Source organism: Amblyomma mixtum, chromosome 3 (assembly GCF_055824585.1).
Source record: "Amblyomma mixtum isolate Tamu chromosome 3, ASM5582458v1, whole genome shotgun sequence".
Taxonomy (NCBI): domain Eukaryota; kingdom Metazoa; phylum Arthropoda; class Arachnida; order Ixodida; family Ixodidae; genus Amblyomma; species Amblyomma mixtum.
Window position 1 is genome coordinate 143817049 of NC_143014.1, and position 15093 is coordinate 143832141.

General features: G+C 45.5%; 1 protein-coding gene, 1 long non-coding RNA gene and 1 other non-coding gene across 3 annotated transcripts in view; 2 read left to right on the plus strand and 1 right to left on the minus strand.

Moving 5' to 3' along the window:
• LOC149352222 (uncharacterized) overlaps nucleotides 1–15093 on the minus strand; it is a 38418-nt gene that overhangs the window by 22156 nt on the left and 1169 nt on the right. The gene's annotated exons all lie outside the window — the stretch shown is intronic.
• On the plus strand, nucleotides 7151–7223 carry TRNAA-CGC (transfer RNA alanine (anticodon CGC)). The gene has a single exon. It is a non-coding gene; the product is annotated as a tRNA-Ala (tRNA).
• On the plus strand, nucleotides 8880–13708 carry LOC149352225 (antimicrobial peptide microplusin-like). The gene is made up of 5 exons (XM_089581393.1): nucleotides 8880–9034; nucleotides 9575–9636; nucleotides 11609–11698; nucleotides 12682–12708; nucleotides 13471–13708. The coding sequence occupies exons 1-5, from the start codon at nucleotides 8959–8961 to the stop codon at nucleotides 13540–13542; spliced, it is 327 nt and encodes a 108-aa protein (XP_089437519.1). The 5' UTR covers nucleotides 8880–8958; the 3' UTR covers nucleotides 13543–13708.

Here is a 15093-nt window from a genome sequence, read left to right on the forward strand (position 1 = left end):
AACGGCGAGCCAGACAGGCGCCGTCAGGTATGCGGCCGAAAGCGCTGCTGTTTTTCGGAGAAGACGCAAGGAAAAAGTGCCTGGGGACGGCTTCTGGCGACGGCGTCGGCGGACAAAGGCTGTAATCCCCTTCGCCGGCGATGCTGACTGCGGCTCTGGTGCCGAACTGCGCTGCTGGGGACTAGCAGCGGAAACCGGCGAGCCAGTCAGCCGCCATCAGGTATGCGGCCGAAGCCCTGCTGCTCGGGGGAAGACAAAAGAGACACTGCGTGGGGCAGCTACTGGCGACGGCGTCGGCTTACACAAAGGCGTCTAATCCCCTTCGCCGGGAAGGCTGAGTGCGGCGCTTCTCCCGGACTGACCGTGGAACGACGAACGGGACCCAGTGGCGACTACAGCGGGGGCGACGGCGCCGCCAACTCATTACCCTGTGCGCCCTGAGGATCCGACAAGCGGAGGGGCGACACGGCTAATTTGTCCCTGAAGAGGTCACCGTTGTGAGCGGTCAGCGCTCGCGTCCCCATCGATCAAGCTCATCACACAGCAGCAACGACCTTTGGGCCTGGTCAAACAGTTCGCGACTGAGAGACGCCATGTTCCTCCTTGCCCGTGTGTGTGTGTGTCTGTGCGGTGTGCGCGATCACGTGGGGAGGGCGGAGCCTAAGAAGACGCTAGCAGCCCATTGGACGCTCACCCAGAGATCAGATTCCCTAGCTGGGTGCCTGGGGAATCTGAACTGCATTTAAGCAGCAATCTGCGGTGTGCCAGGTTCATCCTTCCCCATTTTCTGACTTTGGTCTCCTTGCTACTGTACAAAATGTAGAATAAACCTTCCAGTTTGCTATTCCTCCCGAAGGCTTCCCTCCGTAGTCTGCCTGCTTCGCCCTAATGCGGTGAAAACCCTGGTCCCGACCACCCCGATCACATCATTACCAACGAGCCACACGAGCAAACCCATCCCTCAGCCTATCATGGTTTACATGACCACCAAATAGCGCAATCTCAATCGACAGTATTTTTTTTATTTACTGACAGAGACTGCAGTCCCACGTTTTGGGATTTGAGCAGGGTGGGAGGAGAGCTATGTACGAAGGACACAACTAGTACAATGGCAAAACACGAGTAAACAGTGGCATGTTCAGGCAAAACAAGTCATAAATATAAAGTCACAAATGACGACCCAACTAGCCCCTAAACAAACACTACTAAAAGAGGAACGCTCGTATGAAGCTATATTAGGAAGAAGGGACGCAGATGATGTCAGTGATGAAGGAAAAACTTCATTTTCATATAGGCAATTCCAGTCAGTTGCGGTGCTTAGAAAAATAGAATAAATGAAAGGGGTATTGCAGGGCTTATTTGGAGTTATTGTTGACGCGTTACTATATTTAGTAGCGTGTCTGGAGGACAAGGATATTATTTTACAAAGGTCTGTTTTATAGTGCCCTTAATTAATTGGATTGAGAAGCTCCTTCTCTTTCTTGTCCTGTGTCGTCCGTCCGTTGATTCCGTCTGTCTGCAGACTATGAACTAACTCGCCCAGCAATGCGTGCTGCAGACCACAGACCGGCATCACATTATTGGTCAAGGACGACATCACTAATATCGTGGTGGCAAGCTCTGCCGACGAAGAAAAACCAAACCCCTTGAGTCGCAATCTCTTAAAAAGCTGTTGATGGAAAGAAAACAAAAAAAGGTGATAAGGAATGACAGAAAATTCAGCGCTTCTGCACTGCTGCCAGAAATTAACACTGCTGTTGCATCGCCTCCCTTTCTTGGTCGAGCAGCCGCTGCTTAAATGAGTTGTTGTCTGGGATGGCAAGGTAAGGCTAAGACGAACGCCTTATCTCATAGTCGGGTTTGTTATCTTCACTTTCAGTAGGGCGACGTATCTGTTTCATGCCTTAACTCTGTTCTCTGACTGTACTCCACATCCTATGTTTCTTTATTAGTAGGTGTACTATGCTCAAATTGACTTGAAAGCGAAACTATCTTCGCATACTGGTGTTCCGAACAACAGTTCTCATTTCTATTCATAATTATCCAGCAACGATGAACATTGTGTTCTAGCTGGATTCAACTTTTCGACAAGTTCTACTCAATTGGGTACTTAAATTAGCTGAATGATCAGAGATACCAACAAAATAGTCTTATTAAAATTGGACTGTGGTGCAAAAGGTGGGCAATGGCTTCGAATACAGAGAAAGTTGTCTTTCTTCGCATAACGAATAAGAAAAACCCTCTGCAGCATGCATATAAACTGGAATCTTCTTCAGTGCAGCAAGTAACGTCCGTAAAGTATTTAGGCATAACACTCACTAATAACATTACTTGGAACTCGCATATGGATAACATCTGTTCACTCGCATTCCGTAAGCTCCATTATCTCAGGCATAAACTTCGAAACGCCCCCGCGAACGTTAAGCTCTTAAGCTGCAAGGCTCTAATTAGGCCGAAGCTTGAATACGCATGCATAATTTGGGACTCGTATAAGAAATCTAACTTGTGAAAGCTAGAAGGCATACACAGAAAAGCGGTTAGGTTTATATATTCTAAATTTTTACCCACTGACTACACGTCACAATCGATGCTCGGCCACCGTGTTAAGTGCTGCAGTTGAGAAGGCAAATTTTTCGATTAGATTTTCTTTCTTTACTGCGAGACAATAAACTCAGACTTGACCCTTCACCCTATCTTTCCCCAGTGCCAACAAGAACCGCATGACACTACCACAAAGATTTACTATCTCCATATTTTGCGCGAACCAATTTACATGTTTTTCTTTTCGCGCACCATAAACGACTGGCACTCATTACTCGAACCTCATCAAGCCCCCCAAAACTAACCTTTGTACGTTAATCATGTTCCATGTTAGTATATTATGTTTCTGATGTATTACTGCATATTTTCCCGCTGTTATTTTTCGCAAATAGTGTATTTTTTGTTGCTGCGATTTTACATTGTATCGATGTGCCCTTCCTGCCTGGGCTTAACCATGGTTTCAAAAAACAGAGACGCCGACCAGTAAAATGAAATTTGAAATTGATGTCTCGGCGCCCAGAATGGGGTCCTTGTTCACAAAGGAGATTGTGAACAAGGCCCCCGTTCTGGGCACCTAAACGTCAATTTCAAATTTCATTTTACTGGTCGGCGTCTCTGTTTTTTGAAATGTATCCCCCCGGCGAACTGGATTCCGTCACACTCTCGAGTTCATCAACCTAACCATGGTCTACAGTATGTACTCAAATAAATAAAATAAAAATAGACTGTCGGAAAGTTTATTCAGAAAACCTTTTTGAAAGCACATGCCAACACTAGAGATGCATGGATGCGGCGACGTAAACTAAACAGGGAACTCATATTGGTGCGTGTGCAGTAGCGGGCGCTATACAATAGCTCTCATTTTTTCATGCTGCATTCGGTTTGGTTAATTGCGGTTTAACGTCCCAAAGCGACTCAGGCTATGAGGGACGCCGCAGTAAATGGCTCCGGAAATTTCTACCACCTGGGGTTCTTTAACGTGTACTGACATCGCACAGTACACGGGCCTTTAGAATTTCGCCTCCATCAAAATTCAGCCGCTGCGGCCGGGATTGAACCCGTGTCTTTTGGGCCAGCAGCCGGACGCATAATCACTGAGCCACCGTGGCGGGTCATGCTGTATTCAAATCTTCATTAAAAAAAAGGTACCCCAATGCAAACAACCTTCAGAAAACCCCTTCGCATAGCCACACGATGTTAGCGTGAGCTAAGTGAGATATGGGGAAGTCATTGTTGGTGCGTCTTTGGAATGACTGATGCAATGGTACTGAAAAGTAAAGCAATTTTTTTTAGTACAGAAAATATAATTGGGGACGCATGCTTTCTTCCCCAATTTAATCTTTGGATTGAATATTAGCGTTTATAATAGCGTTTATAATAGCGTTTATAATAAGATTTATATTAGCATAATAAGTTGCTTAGTTATTCAGGCAAGTCGTGTAATTAGCGCCAATAGCACCGAATGGAAAAACGTAAATTTGATGGCTTTATTTTTATGTAATGCATCTATAATGCGTTAGCAATAGAGCTGGCATCTGATGTATGTACGTCCAACAAAGTGTGGAGTAGAAAATCAGCCTACCATACTTATGGCAACTAGCAGGATTCGATCACGCGGCTTCGCGAACAAGTAAGCTTCACTTCCCGCTGCATTAGATCACTACAAGGTGGTGGTGAAAAACTTTTGTTTTTAGGAAGGGTGACTATAGGACCGGTCTTCATGGCCTAGGTCCTCTGTCCCGGACTCCACTAGCGTCTGCTCGTTCATCGTCGCACCCTTTTCCTTCGTGCGTTAAACTGCCAGCCTCTTGCTGTGTGCTTTGGAAATCGTCTTGTAAAGAGGAAGACGATCAGCAGTTGGAGCAGCAGACCCGACGCGAGGCGCCACACGAGAAGACGACGATCGGCAGCTGAAACAGCAGAGCCGACGCGCGGCGCGAGACGAGAGAGTGAACTGTTCTAGGACCGGACCTGTCCTTGCCTGCTCTAACCGGCCTTCACAACTGTCAATAAAGGCCGTTACAGTCTTAATTGAATTTCCAACGTGCGCGATACAGTCCAAAGGCTAGAGCCCGCGGCCACTTGCACGTGCCACCACAAGTTCGAACGCGTGTTCGGTTTTAAGCCCACTCTTGAAGGCACTTCTTCAAGCGCTTGATCCAACATGACATCTCTTGTGAGCAAATTTGAAAATATACCAAATGAAAATAAAAAACATGGAAATCCTGACAAGCGGCCTTCCTTCCCACGTGTTACACTGCGACCCTCTCGCACTGTAGCGCTAGATGGCGCAGCTGCGCACAGATGGCACCGCAAACCCTGGCGCAAGCGCTGTAGTTTGCACGACTGCGCAAACAAGGCGCCACGAATCCACGGGCTCACAAAATCGGTCCACATGCTAACGCATTCCTTTTCTTATCGATCGCATTGATCGCCGGTGAATTTTTGATCCCTCGACTAATGTAGAATTAAACAAGCAGTCAGAGAGACACGGTTTGCACTCTAGTCGGTGGGTGCTCCTATTTTTTGTTTTATCCATCCCTCCTTACTCCTGTAGCTCCTGTTTTGAAAGAAAACGGGCAAGGGCTACAAGTGAGCCCCCTGATTTCAATAATTCGGCATCCGATTAAAAAAAAAACAGAATATTTGAGCCACCGCTTGAACAGACATGTTTTATTCCTTAAAAGCCCGACACACAGCGTGCGATCGCGAGAATAAAGGAGGCTGATTACGATGATGGATGTGTAATGACCAAAGAGATTAATGTTTGCGCAACTCGCTCACACTACTTCCCCCTTGGCAGGAAGGCGGCCACCCTGGCCGCGGTAGAAACACAAAAGGGGCGACGGGCGTAGGGCTTCATTCGCGTGACATGATCAATCTCTCGTGGGCGTCGACGGCAATCGGCGCCGATGTGAGCGGAGACAATGTGGTAGTTGACGGCAGACATTTGTTGGGCTACCATGTAAGACCCGGTGAAACTGTGGAGAAGCTTCTCGCACGAGCCAGGGGTGCGGAAGAAAACTTCATCACCTGGACCAAAGGAGAGACGCAGCGCGGTGGTGCTGGTCATATCGGTGTTTCCGTCCTTGCTGGACAGGCGTTATTGTTCGGTGGAAGAGCTGCAAGTGAACGACCTGATTTCAATATTCCGACATCCTATTTGAAAAAAAAAAGAATGGCTGGTGGTTGAGCATTGCTAAACAATCAGTATTGTGCAAAAGTGCTGTTTTTCGTAGGTGGACACTTCCGCCACGTATCTAGAACGCGATTGATGTATCCACTGACCCAGGGAACCAATTATGCGCCTCTCCTTCCCCAAAATCAACGAAGTGTAAAATTTTCACTGGTTTTCAGAAAATGAAAGGCGCAGAATGGTTCACTTTGTAAGTGGACGCCACCGCCTACTCACAGCGACATGAGCCGGTTACACTTGCAACTCAGAGGTTTGACACACATACACAGACATACCCTCGCCGTTCGATGGCGTTCTACGTCACACCAGCGGTAACTCAGGACGTTCCACGTCTGCCGCTTCCGAACGTGGGTGGCGCTGATGAACACTCTCAAGTTTAGGTTATTTGTAAACATAAATACCCCCGAAAGCAGAAGATTTGACAGCCGTCGCCGTAGCTCAGAGGTAGAGCACCGGACGCGTAATTCGGAGGTCGTGGGTTCGGATCCCACTGGCGGCATGTGGTTGTTTTTTCTTCTGCTTTTCTAATCAATTAGCCTTAAGCGACAACATATTCATTAATATTCTTACTTGATAACACCACAAAAGAAATAAATAAATTAAAAAAAATCTCCTCTGCTCCTTGGTTTTTGTGGCTGTTGGCTTCTCTCATATTTATAACGAGCCCCCATTCGCCTTCCCTTGTTTGCTTAATTGCTTAGCGAGGGCCTCGGTTCTGGCAGCCTTGACGCCATAGGAAGCATAAGAGGGTTCTCACACAGCTTCCACCCTCGCCGTTCGATGGCGTCCTATGTCACACCAGCGGTAATCAGGACGCTCCACGTCTGCCGCTTCCGAACGTGGGTGGCGCTGATGAACACTCTCAAGTTTAGGTTATTTGTAAACATAAATACCCCCGAAAGCAGAAGGTTTGACAGCCGTCGCCGTAGCTCAGAGGTAGAGCACCGGACGCGTAATTCGGAGGTCGTGGGTTCGGATCCCACCGGCACATGTGGTTGTTTTTTCTTCTGCTTTTCTATTCAATTAGCCTTAAGCGACAACATATTCATTAATATTCTTACTTGATCAACACCACAAAAGAAATAAATAAATTAAAAAAAATCTCCTCTGCTCCTTGGTTTCTATGGCTGTTGGCTTCTCTCATATTTATAACGAGCCCCTCATTCCCCTTCCCTTGTTTGCTTAATTGCTTAGCGAGGGCCTCGGTTCTGGCAGCCTTGACGCCATAGGAAGCATAAGAGGGTTCTCACACAGCTTCCACCCTCGCCGTTCGATGGCGTTCTACGTCACACCAGCGGTAACTCAGGACGTTCCACGTCTGCCGCTTCCGAACGTGGGTGGCGCTGATGAACACTCTCAAGTTGAGGTTATTTGTAAACATAAATACCCCCGAAAGCAGGCGGTTTGACAGCCGTCGCCGTAAGCTCAGAGGTAGAGCACCGGACGCGCAATTCGGAGGTCGTGGGTTCGGATCCCACCGGCGGCATGTGGTTGTTTTTTCTTCTGCTTTTCTAATCAATTAGCCTTAAGCGACAACATATTCATTAATATTCTTACTTGATCAACACCACAAAAGAAATAAATAAATTAACAAAAAAATCTCCTCTGCTCCTTGGTTTCTGTGGCTGTTGGCTTCTCTCATACACAGATTCACACCGCTGAAACCCGGTGAGTGCGACTAGAAGTGCTTTCCCAGGAATCCGCTTCTCACAGTAGTGTTTTCTCGCCACAGTATTCTTCATCGCTCAGCACTTCCCCTCCTTTTTCATAGAATTGGATCAGTGTATCCGAAGAAAGTAGAATTATGGGCGGTTTGACAGAAAAATAGTGTGCGATGAGAAAAACGCAAATGCGTCAGAATATTTTGGAGAATATTGCACGACGACAAAGTGCCACAGCTAAGAGTATGAAGATTTATCGTGAGGTCATAAGATGACTGACTGATTGATGCGTATGATCGGTTCAAAAATGTAGCCTAAATGAAAGCAATTAGGTACGGCCTACGAGCTAATATTTACCATTCACACTTTACGGGTTAAAGAACCACACTGGGATGAAATCTAAATATGAGAACTAAAGAAAATGTAAATATCCCACACCAGTCAGCGCACTTAACGTGTATGTAGAACTAGAAATTAATATTTATTCTTAAACTTTAAGGAATATCACTGAAGTGGTGCGAGGTGAACAGCTCTCGTAAGGCACTGTCTTCGACAAAATAATTTATAGGAAAGAGCAAAGGTTTGTTTCAAATACCAGTGTACGATCTGAATCATGAACGTAATTATGAGACCAATTACCAAGACCGTGTTCGATGAAAATTAGGACGTAGGCACTTGAACACAGAGACGAAGCGGGCAGGAGCAATAACTACACGTAGTCTCGACTGTTTCTACTTCATAATTCAAATAAGTGATATCAACGATCAATACACAGGTCAACAAAGATCAGTGCAGATAAGCAGGTCAATACAAATATACATATCGATACGCAGGATCAATACAAGATAAATACACGCCTGAAAAACCTCGCTCGCAATCGGGGAACTGCACACGGATCTCATGTAGAAACTTGCAAGCACAGTGGCAAGAAGTGTAAAAATGAGGCAGCGGGAGTAAAGAGAGGAATAAAAAAAGAATAGAGATTTCCGTAGCGCGTGCGCGCATGTAAATCACGCACTTAAACCTCAAAAACGAAAGAAATAAATAACGTCCAGCAGACAGCAGGCTACCCAAGCTCTCACTTCAGCCTAAACTGCGGCAATCGTTCTAAGAGAGGAAGAAAAGGTGCCGGGTTGGTTTCAGGCCATCTCGCAATCAACGCAGGCGACCAGAAGGCAAGAGGAGTGTGCGTCCTCGTTGGCGATCGGTTGGTATCCTTGATTTCCTCACGTGTCAGCGTCTGCTCTCAGATGCGACGCGTGCTCGCTCATACTGGCGGCGCGTCAGAAAGAGCGGAAGGATATTGCTGACGGCGTCGACGACCACGCAAGCATTGCAATGGTTTGTCTTGACGCCACATGCGACCAATAGCGGAGAAGGAGCCTTGTTTTGAAGTTATTTCTTTTTGTCTCTCAAACGCAACTGGCTGCCTCCGGACTCGGGTAGCAAACCAACGGGGGCAACGTTCCCGTGTGTATAAAAGGCAGCACACTTTTTTCTCTGGGCACTCGCACTTTCTCACTCGGAACAGCATACGTTGCCGAGAACCAGACAGCAACGATGAAGGCATTCTTGGTCTGCGTGCTGCTCGCTACATTCGCTGCTCTGAGCTTTGCTCACCATCTGGAGCTGTGCGGTGAGTATGCAGGTTGAGGATGCGTATTGTATACAGCAAGCGCTGCTGATGTTATAACTATTAGGTCCCTGTGTGACTTTCGGCACCTACTGCTGAATGACTAATGGTCTGAAGAGGAGATATCTTGCTGCTTGAGAAGAAGCTGTGTGCCGCCCAAGTAAACTCGAAATACTATTTCAGAAGGCCCAGTTACGGACTGAAAAGACGTTGCGCCATACTTTAATGCAGTATACCTGAATCACCGTTTTACTGGCGCGGGCATTCAAAAGAAGAGAAATTTCAGAGTCATGTTTTCTGCGGCTTGGCCCATTTTACTTGCAAAACCTCAGAAAGTAAGCTACTTATTTCTTAGCCAAAAAGAAGATGGTGAGCCTAGTGGACGAAGAAATCATAGCGATTGCATGCCAAACTTGAGTCAAAAGTCGATCGATGCTGGTTCGACGGAGCTCTTGCGGCCTGTCACTAAAGCTCTCAGAATGAGGTTTCAGAAGAGTAGCCTTGATATGTGCATGCATTATGTGCCTAATGTTTTTTGTGCAGATAAAAACGACGGCCAGCTCAAGCGTGAACTGCAGTGCATCCGCCGTTCCATCTCTGCAGCGGTATGCATGATACTTCTTCCATTCCTTATTTTTTCTGTATGTTCACCCGCTACGCATTCTCCATTCTAAGACAGGGAGAGAGCGTGAGAGAGGGAGTGAGCTCCTCTAAACAAGGGAGGACGCGGTGGATGTAGGCATATTCTTGCGGTTACTGGCGGATTGTTATGCGAGCGTTAGCAATAAAGCCTGTGAAGTTTCCGTCTTCCGACAAAAAACTGCATGAAACTAAGGCCGGACATGTATCGTGCCCACAGTGGTTTCATTTGCTTGTAGCTTTTTTACAGGGACCGCTAATGCTAAAGGTTTGCCTTACTTCTCATTGAATGTCTTTCGCAACTAATGCGCCTCATCAATTTCCGATCAGAAAAAAATTAAATGAGATATCTGCACATGCGCTCAGTACATTATTTCGTCAGCACGTGAGGTTCTTGACATGCACTGGCATCGCACAGTACACGGGCGTTTTCGCGGTTCTCTCTCATCGAGGTGCTGCCGTTGCGGCTTGATTCAATCCCGCAATCACGAGCTCAGCATAGCAATGCCTCAGCCACTGAGGCAGCGCGGTTTGTACAAACATGTATTTGTTTATTCAGGCTACTTTATTTTGTCACCCTTCAAAAGTAAGACAGTTAGCGGGCCGATGGGATTATGCTTTTCAAGCAAATTGAGCTACGATCGGCATTTCTAGGAGTTATTCACTCTGAGAGATGTGCTAAATGGAGCAGGGTTTGAAGAATTCGCGTAATTGCACTTCAATCCGAGAAAGAAGAAATAGAAGGCACGATCCTCTGGGACACAGCATGACTGGTAATCTATCCTCCACGGGGGGAAATTTTCACTGAGCATAATCTGCGAGTGGAGTTGAAGATCCTTCTATAACAACCAACATGCTTTTATGCCACTCAAAATGACAAGACACATTGTACATTACGGAGAAATTCGGGAAAAAGAGGCGAAATTCTTGAAAACGCTTGCTACAACCTCCAACCGCTAATCTCTTTCTGGTAGCCCGGAGACGAAATGATATATCCGCGAGAATAACGCTAATATAGACGAAGACAAAAGCCAATAAACTCTTGCTGCCCATGAGCATCACCGCATGTACGTAATGAAATTAATATTAGTGGATGTTTTCTGGGAAAATAAAATTCGCTGCTGAAAATCTAGATTTCTACTTACAATCCAGCGATCCGTGATTTTTTCTAAACGGTAGGAGGAATACGCATACGATCAAGGACACATAAGTCATGGATACACAAGCACTCACATCAGTAACACCAGGCAAAGATGACATGAAATTAGCTGTCCGGCAAAGCTAAGCACAAAATCTCTTTCAGTTAAGCAGAGGCATACGAGCTGGCTGAAAGTTCCTACTATGCTTCTGCCTAACACTTGTAATGATATGCAGAATCGTGGTAATGTTGTTTGGTTTGGTTTATTGGGGTTTAACATCCCAAAGCAACTCAGGCTATTAGGGGCGCAGTAGTGAAGGGCTCCGGAAATTTCGACCACCTGGGGTTCTTTAACATGCACTGACATCGCACAGTACACGGTCCTCTGGAATTTCGCCTTCACCGAAATTCAGCCGCCGCGACTATGATCGAACCCGCGTCTTTCGGGTGTGTCTACTCGTTCTTGGTCCCTTGTCTGTTTGCGCTATTGCTCCGAAGATTTACGAACAAAAGTTGAAGGAACACGAGCGTGCGGAAAAAAAAATGTTTTGCGGTACAGTAACGTGCTTCCCTCGCCTGAAATGTGACAAGGTGTGAGGGGACAAATATACTCTATTCGCTGGCAACAATACAACCCGGCTCTGTCACGACGTGGAGCTGCAATAAACTCTTTTCCGAGAACACGCGTCCCGTATTATTTTGACCGCGGTAGTACATGGTTCATCATTTAGGACAAATTTTAGATATTTTCAATGCGGAAATATGTTTGAGGTACTAATCAACTTTACTTTGCATTGCAGGCGAACCAAAGCTTCGACAACGCCGCGAGGGATCTTCGCTGCCGGGACAACTCTTGCGTCATCCGGAAGCTCTGCGTGGGGAATGACCTGGTAAGACGTCGCTCAATCTGGGACATTGCGCTCGTCATTTATTAAGTCGTAAGTTATGGACGCTTAGCTTCAGCTGTGCTTAAACAAGAAAGCGTGCATTTTTTAAGGACTGTTAAATAGGCTGTTTAAGCTAAAAGTGTGCTTTCATTCAGTAAAATGTAGGTGATCAAATCATTGCGTTGCTGAAAGGTCCCTCCTGCGAGAAACAATACTGTGGGAATATTTGAGAAACTGGTCCACGCTGGGAGGACTAGAAGATTCCTAAATTAGCGACCGTGATGTGTAAGTTGCGAGTGAAATAAAAAAAGAAATGCCGTGCGTCACCACCTTTAGTGGCACGCAGAAATTTTCCCACGTACAGGCTTCGGTAGAAAAAAGTATTTTATCGTCCTACGTCACGCGTTTACCTTTATTTTTCTCTCTACAGATCGCATAATTCTAGTAAGCACTGGGAGAAAGTTATTTTAAAAAAAATTGCAGCGTTTTTTTTTGTTTCGTGCTCAACCTCCAAAAGGAGGCGAGCATGCATTGCTGAAAACAGCAGGAAAGAAGAAAACAAACATTCGCATTCTGCACCAATCCACAGTTTCAGAATAACGACTTTCATGAATGAAACTAAAATGCACAATGAATTTTGCCTATGGGACCTTTGTTCGGAATATGACAACCTGGCGAATAGAAGAGCTTAGCGCCTTTTTACAGTTGTGCAATATAATGCAACAAAACTCACCATTCTCTACTGCGCGTTTGCTAAGATCAAATGAAGAGGTGAACGACAGCTTCCAGGCAAGGAATGTATATGCCTCGTTAACATTAAGACCACTGGTTTCGGGACTTGGAATTTTGCAGTTTGTTTCGGAGTGCATACTGTAAACAGTAATTGTCAATATACCAAAGAAGTGCATCAGTACTGAACACAATAAGAGTGCGCCTCGTTACACCTCTATGAACTTACAGAGTATTCATTGATTTTCCTTTTGCAGGAAAAAGCCATGGCCAAGTATTTCACGGTAAGTTTCTTAAACTTTCGTGCTTTCGACATTACGAACAGCTCCATAGTTTCTACTATTTTCTTGCCTTTGTCATTCTGATTAGTCAACGACCGCCGTATTAATAAATATTGAAAGAGTAAAAACACTATTCATGAGGCAAATGGCAGTATTGAACTGCGCTTCGGTGAGGAGAAAAATGGGAAGTTTGAATGCAGAAAAGAACAACAACCTCTGCAAAGCCAAGGTAACAAGGACAGTAAGGAAGAGGACAGCTTCATTGGGAAAGTTGGAAAAATAAGGCAACAAGAAATGTGGTGGCCTGTCATTCGCTGACCTCATCACGTTTCGTACTTTGTATATTAACTACACTCTTGCAAGGTTAGCAAAGCGCAGGAATAAAAAGAAGGCACTCGGTAACTATATTGCCCACAGAGGGGAAAAGCAAGCTTTTAGCAATCGCCGGTATTGTAGACGCCGTCTCCGAAAATCCTACCCAGTTACCGATAAATGATGAAACAGCGCAAGGGACAAGGACATAGACAGAAGAGAACACACTCAGCACTGTATCTGTCCTCTTCTGTCTACGTCCTCGTTCCTCGCACTGTTTCATCAAACACGATCAACCAACTAGCCCGCACCTCAACTCTTGCACCAATGTATGTTAAGTGCTCACGAGGGCCGAAATAAATGCCTTAGTTAAAAAATTAAAGCTACAAGCCACTTATACTGTAGACTTTGCTGCGTGAATGTCATATTCAACTGCAGATTTTTTTTGTGCAGCGGGCTCAAATCACGGAAATTCACAATGCCGCCACAACATGCGACCCCAGTGCGGGACATCACCACCACTAACTGGGACCGCTAACGCCATGCTGGACTAGTGGCTTTCTGCCTGGCGAAAATCTTGTACCAAAGCAAAGGCAACTATTCTGACCCCTTTTCCGTCCATAGACGCCAGCGAACTGCATAGGATTTTTTCTCCTCACGAGACCAAATAAATATATTTTCCTGCAAAACATTTTTGTCATTCAATTGTTATTTTTTTTTATAAACACTGCATGCTATAGAGTAGCTGAGCACTTGTGTGTTCACGTAGTATGCCGAAAGCTTTTAGCTTCTGCTTTTGAGGCTCTCTGAATTTGTATTTTCAGTCACCGAAGCCGACTGATGGCAAACAAAGAAAGTTTTGCGCACATTTCGACCGGGCGGAGATCAGGAGGTAGGAGACCTATATTTACTGAAATTTGCACATTTATGACTGCACTCCTGTGTTTACAACTCGCACCCTAGCACTCCCAGAAATGGGTGCAAGGCTGGCCTGCTACACCTACGTAATGGGGTGTGATAGCTACAGCTGCTCAGCTTTGGCTCTTGCTGTGCAGTTGAGCAGGCATTGATTTTTAACAATTGCACATGCACCCCTTGCTTTGAAATACGCTAGTAATTTGTGTAGCGCTTGCACTCATCCTTAGAAGAAACTACCTACGACTTGTCTCCATATGCACCGGAATTACATTATATCTTATTAAACTTGCGTTACTCGCTTACGTACTGCACGATTTGCCGCATCTGTTTACTGTGGCGTCATATTTCTGATGTCCTCATGATGGTCATGGCGTGTAATGTATTCAAAGATTGCAGCGAAAGGCACCCCAGTGCAACCACCATTCAGCAAAGCCGCTGCAACAGTTACAAGATGCTAGCGTGTTCAGAATAAACTATAGAAAATTCATAATGGAGACGTTTCTTGAATGGCTGTTACAATGGTACTGAACCGAAAGCACATTCAGTTTTTCTCAGTCCCGAAAATAGAGTTCGGGACGCCGGCTTTCCTCCCCCAATTTCATCTTTTAGACTGAAGACTGCCATCATTTAAAGTGGCTAAATGTTTTATAATTATACTAAGAGGTTGTTTAGTTATACGAGCAATCAACGTGATTTACCAACTAGCCTGCACTAAGTAGTTAATAGATGTGATACAAGCACCTCGTGTTATTAGCGGCAATATCACCAAATGACTGACAACCCGACTTCGATGCCCTGATATTCATGTAATGGTTTGTAGTTGTTTCGCGCATCACTCCGTACACCTGCAGCCACTGTCTTGAGGGAAAAACGGGCGTGAACTATAAATATAAACTGCCTGATTCCGAGGCCCTATTTGGATTTTTTTTTATTCCTTTTCCTGACCTTTCTTTTGTCATACATACCTTTAATGCCGATCAACGAATCGAAATAAAGAGCTTTAGGAAACGCACTACTAAATGCGAATTAGGTTAGTGTGCATGAAGAATGATCCCAACGGCTTTGCTTCTAATGGCGTTTGCAAACCACTTCGCAAAGCAATATTTTCTTGCCGCTGTGTTCTATATCGTTCACCAATCACTTCCTTGTTTTTACAAG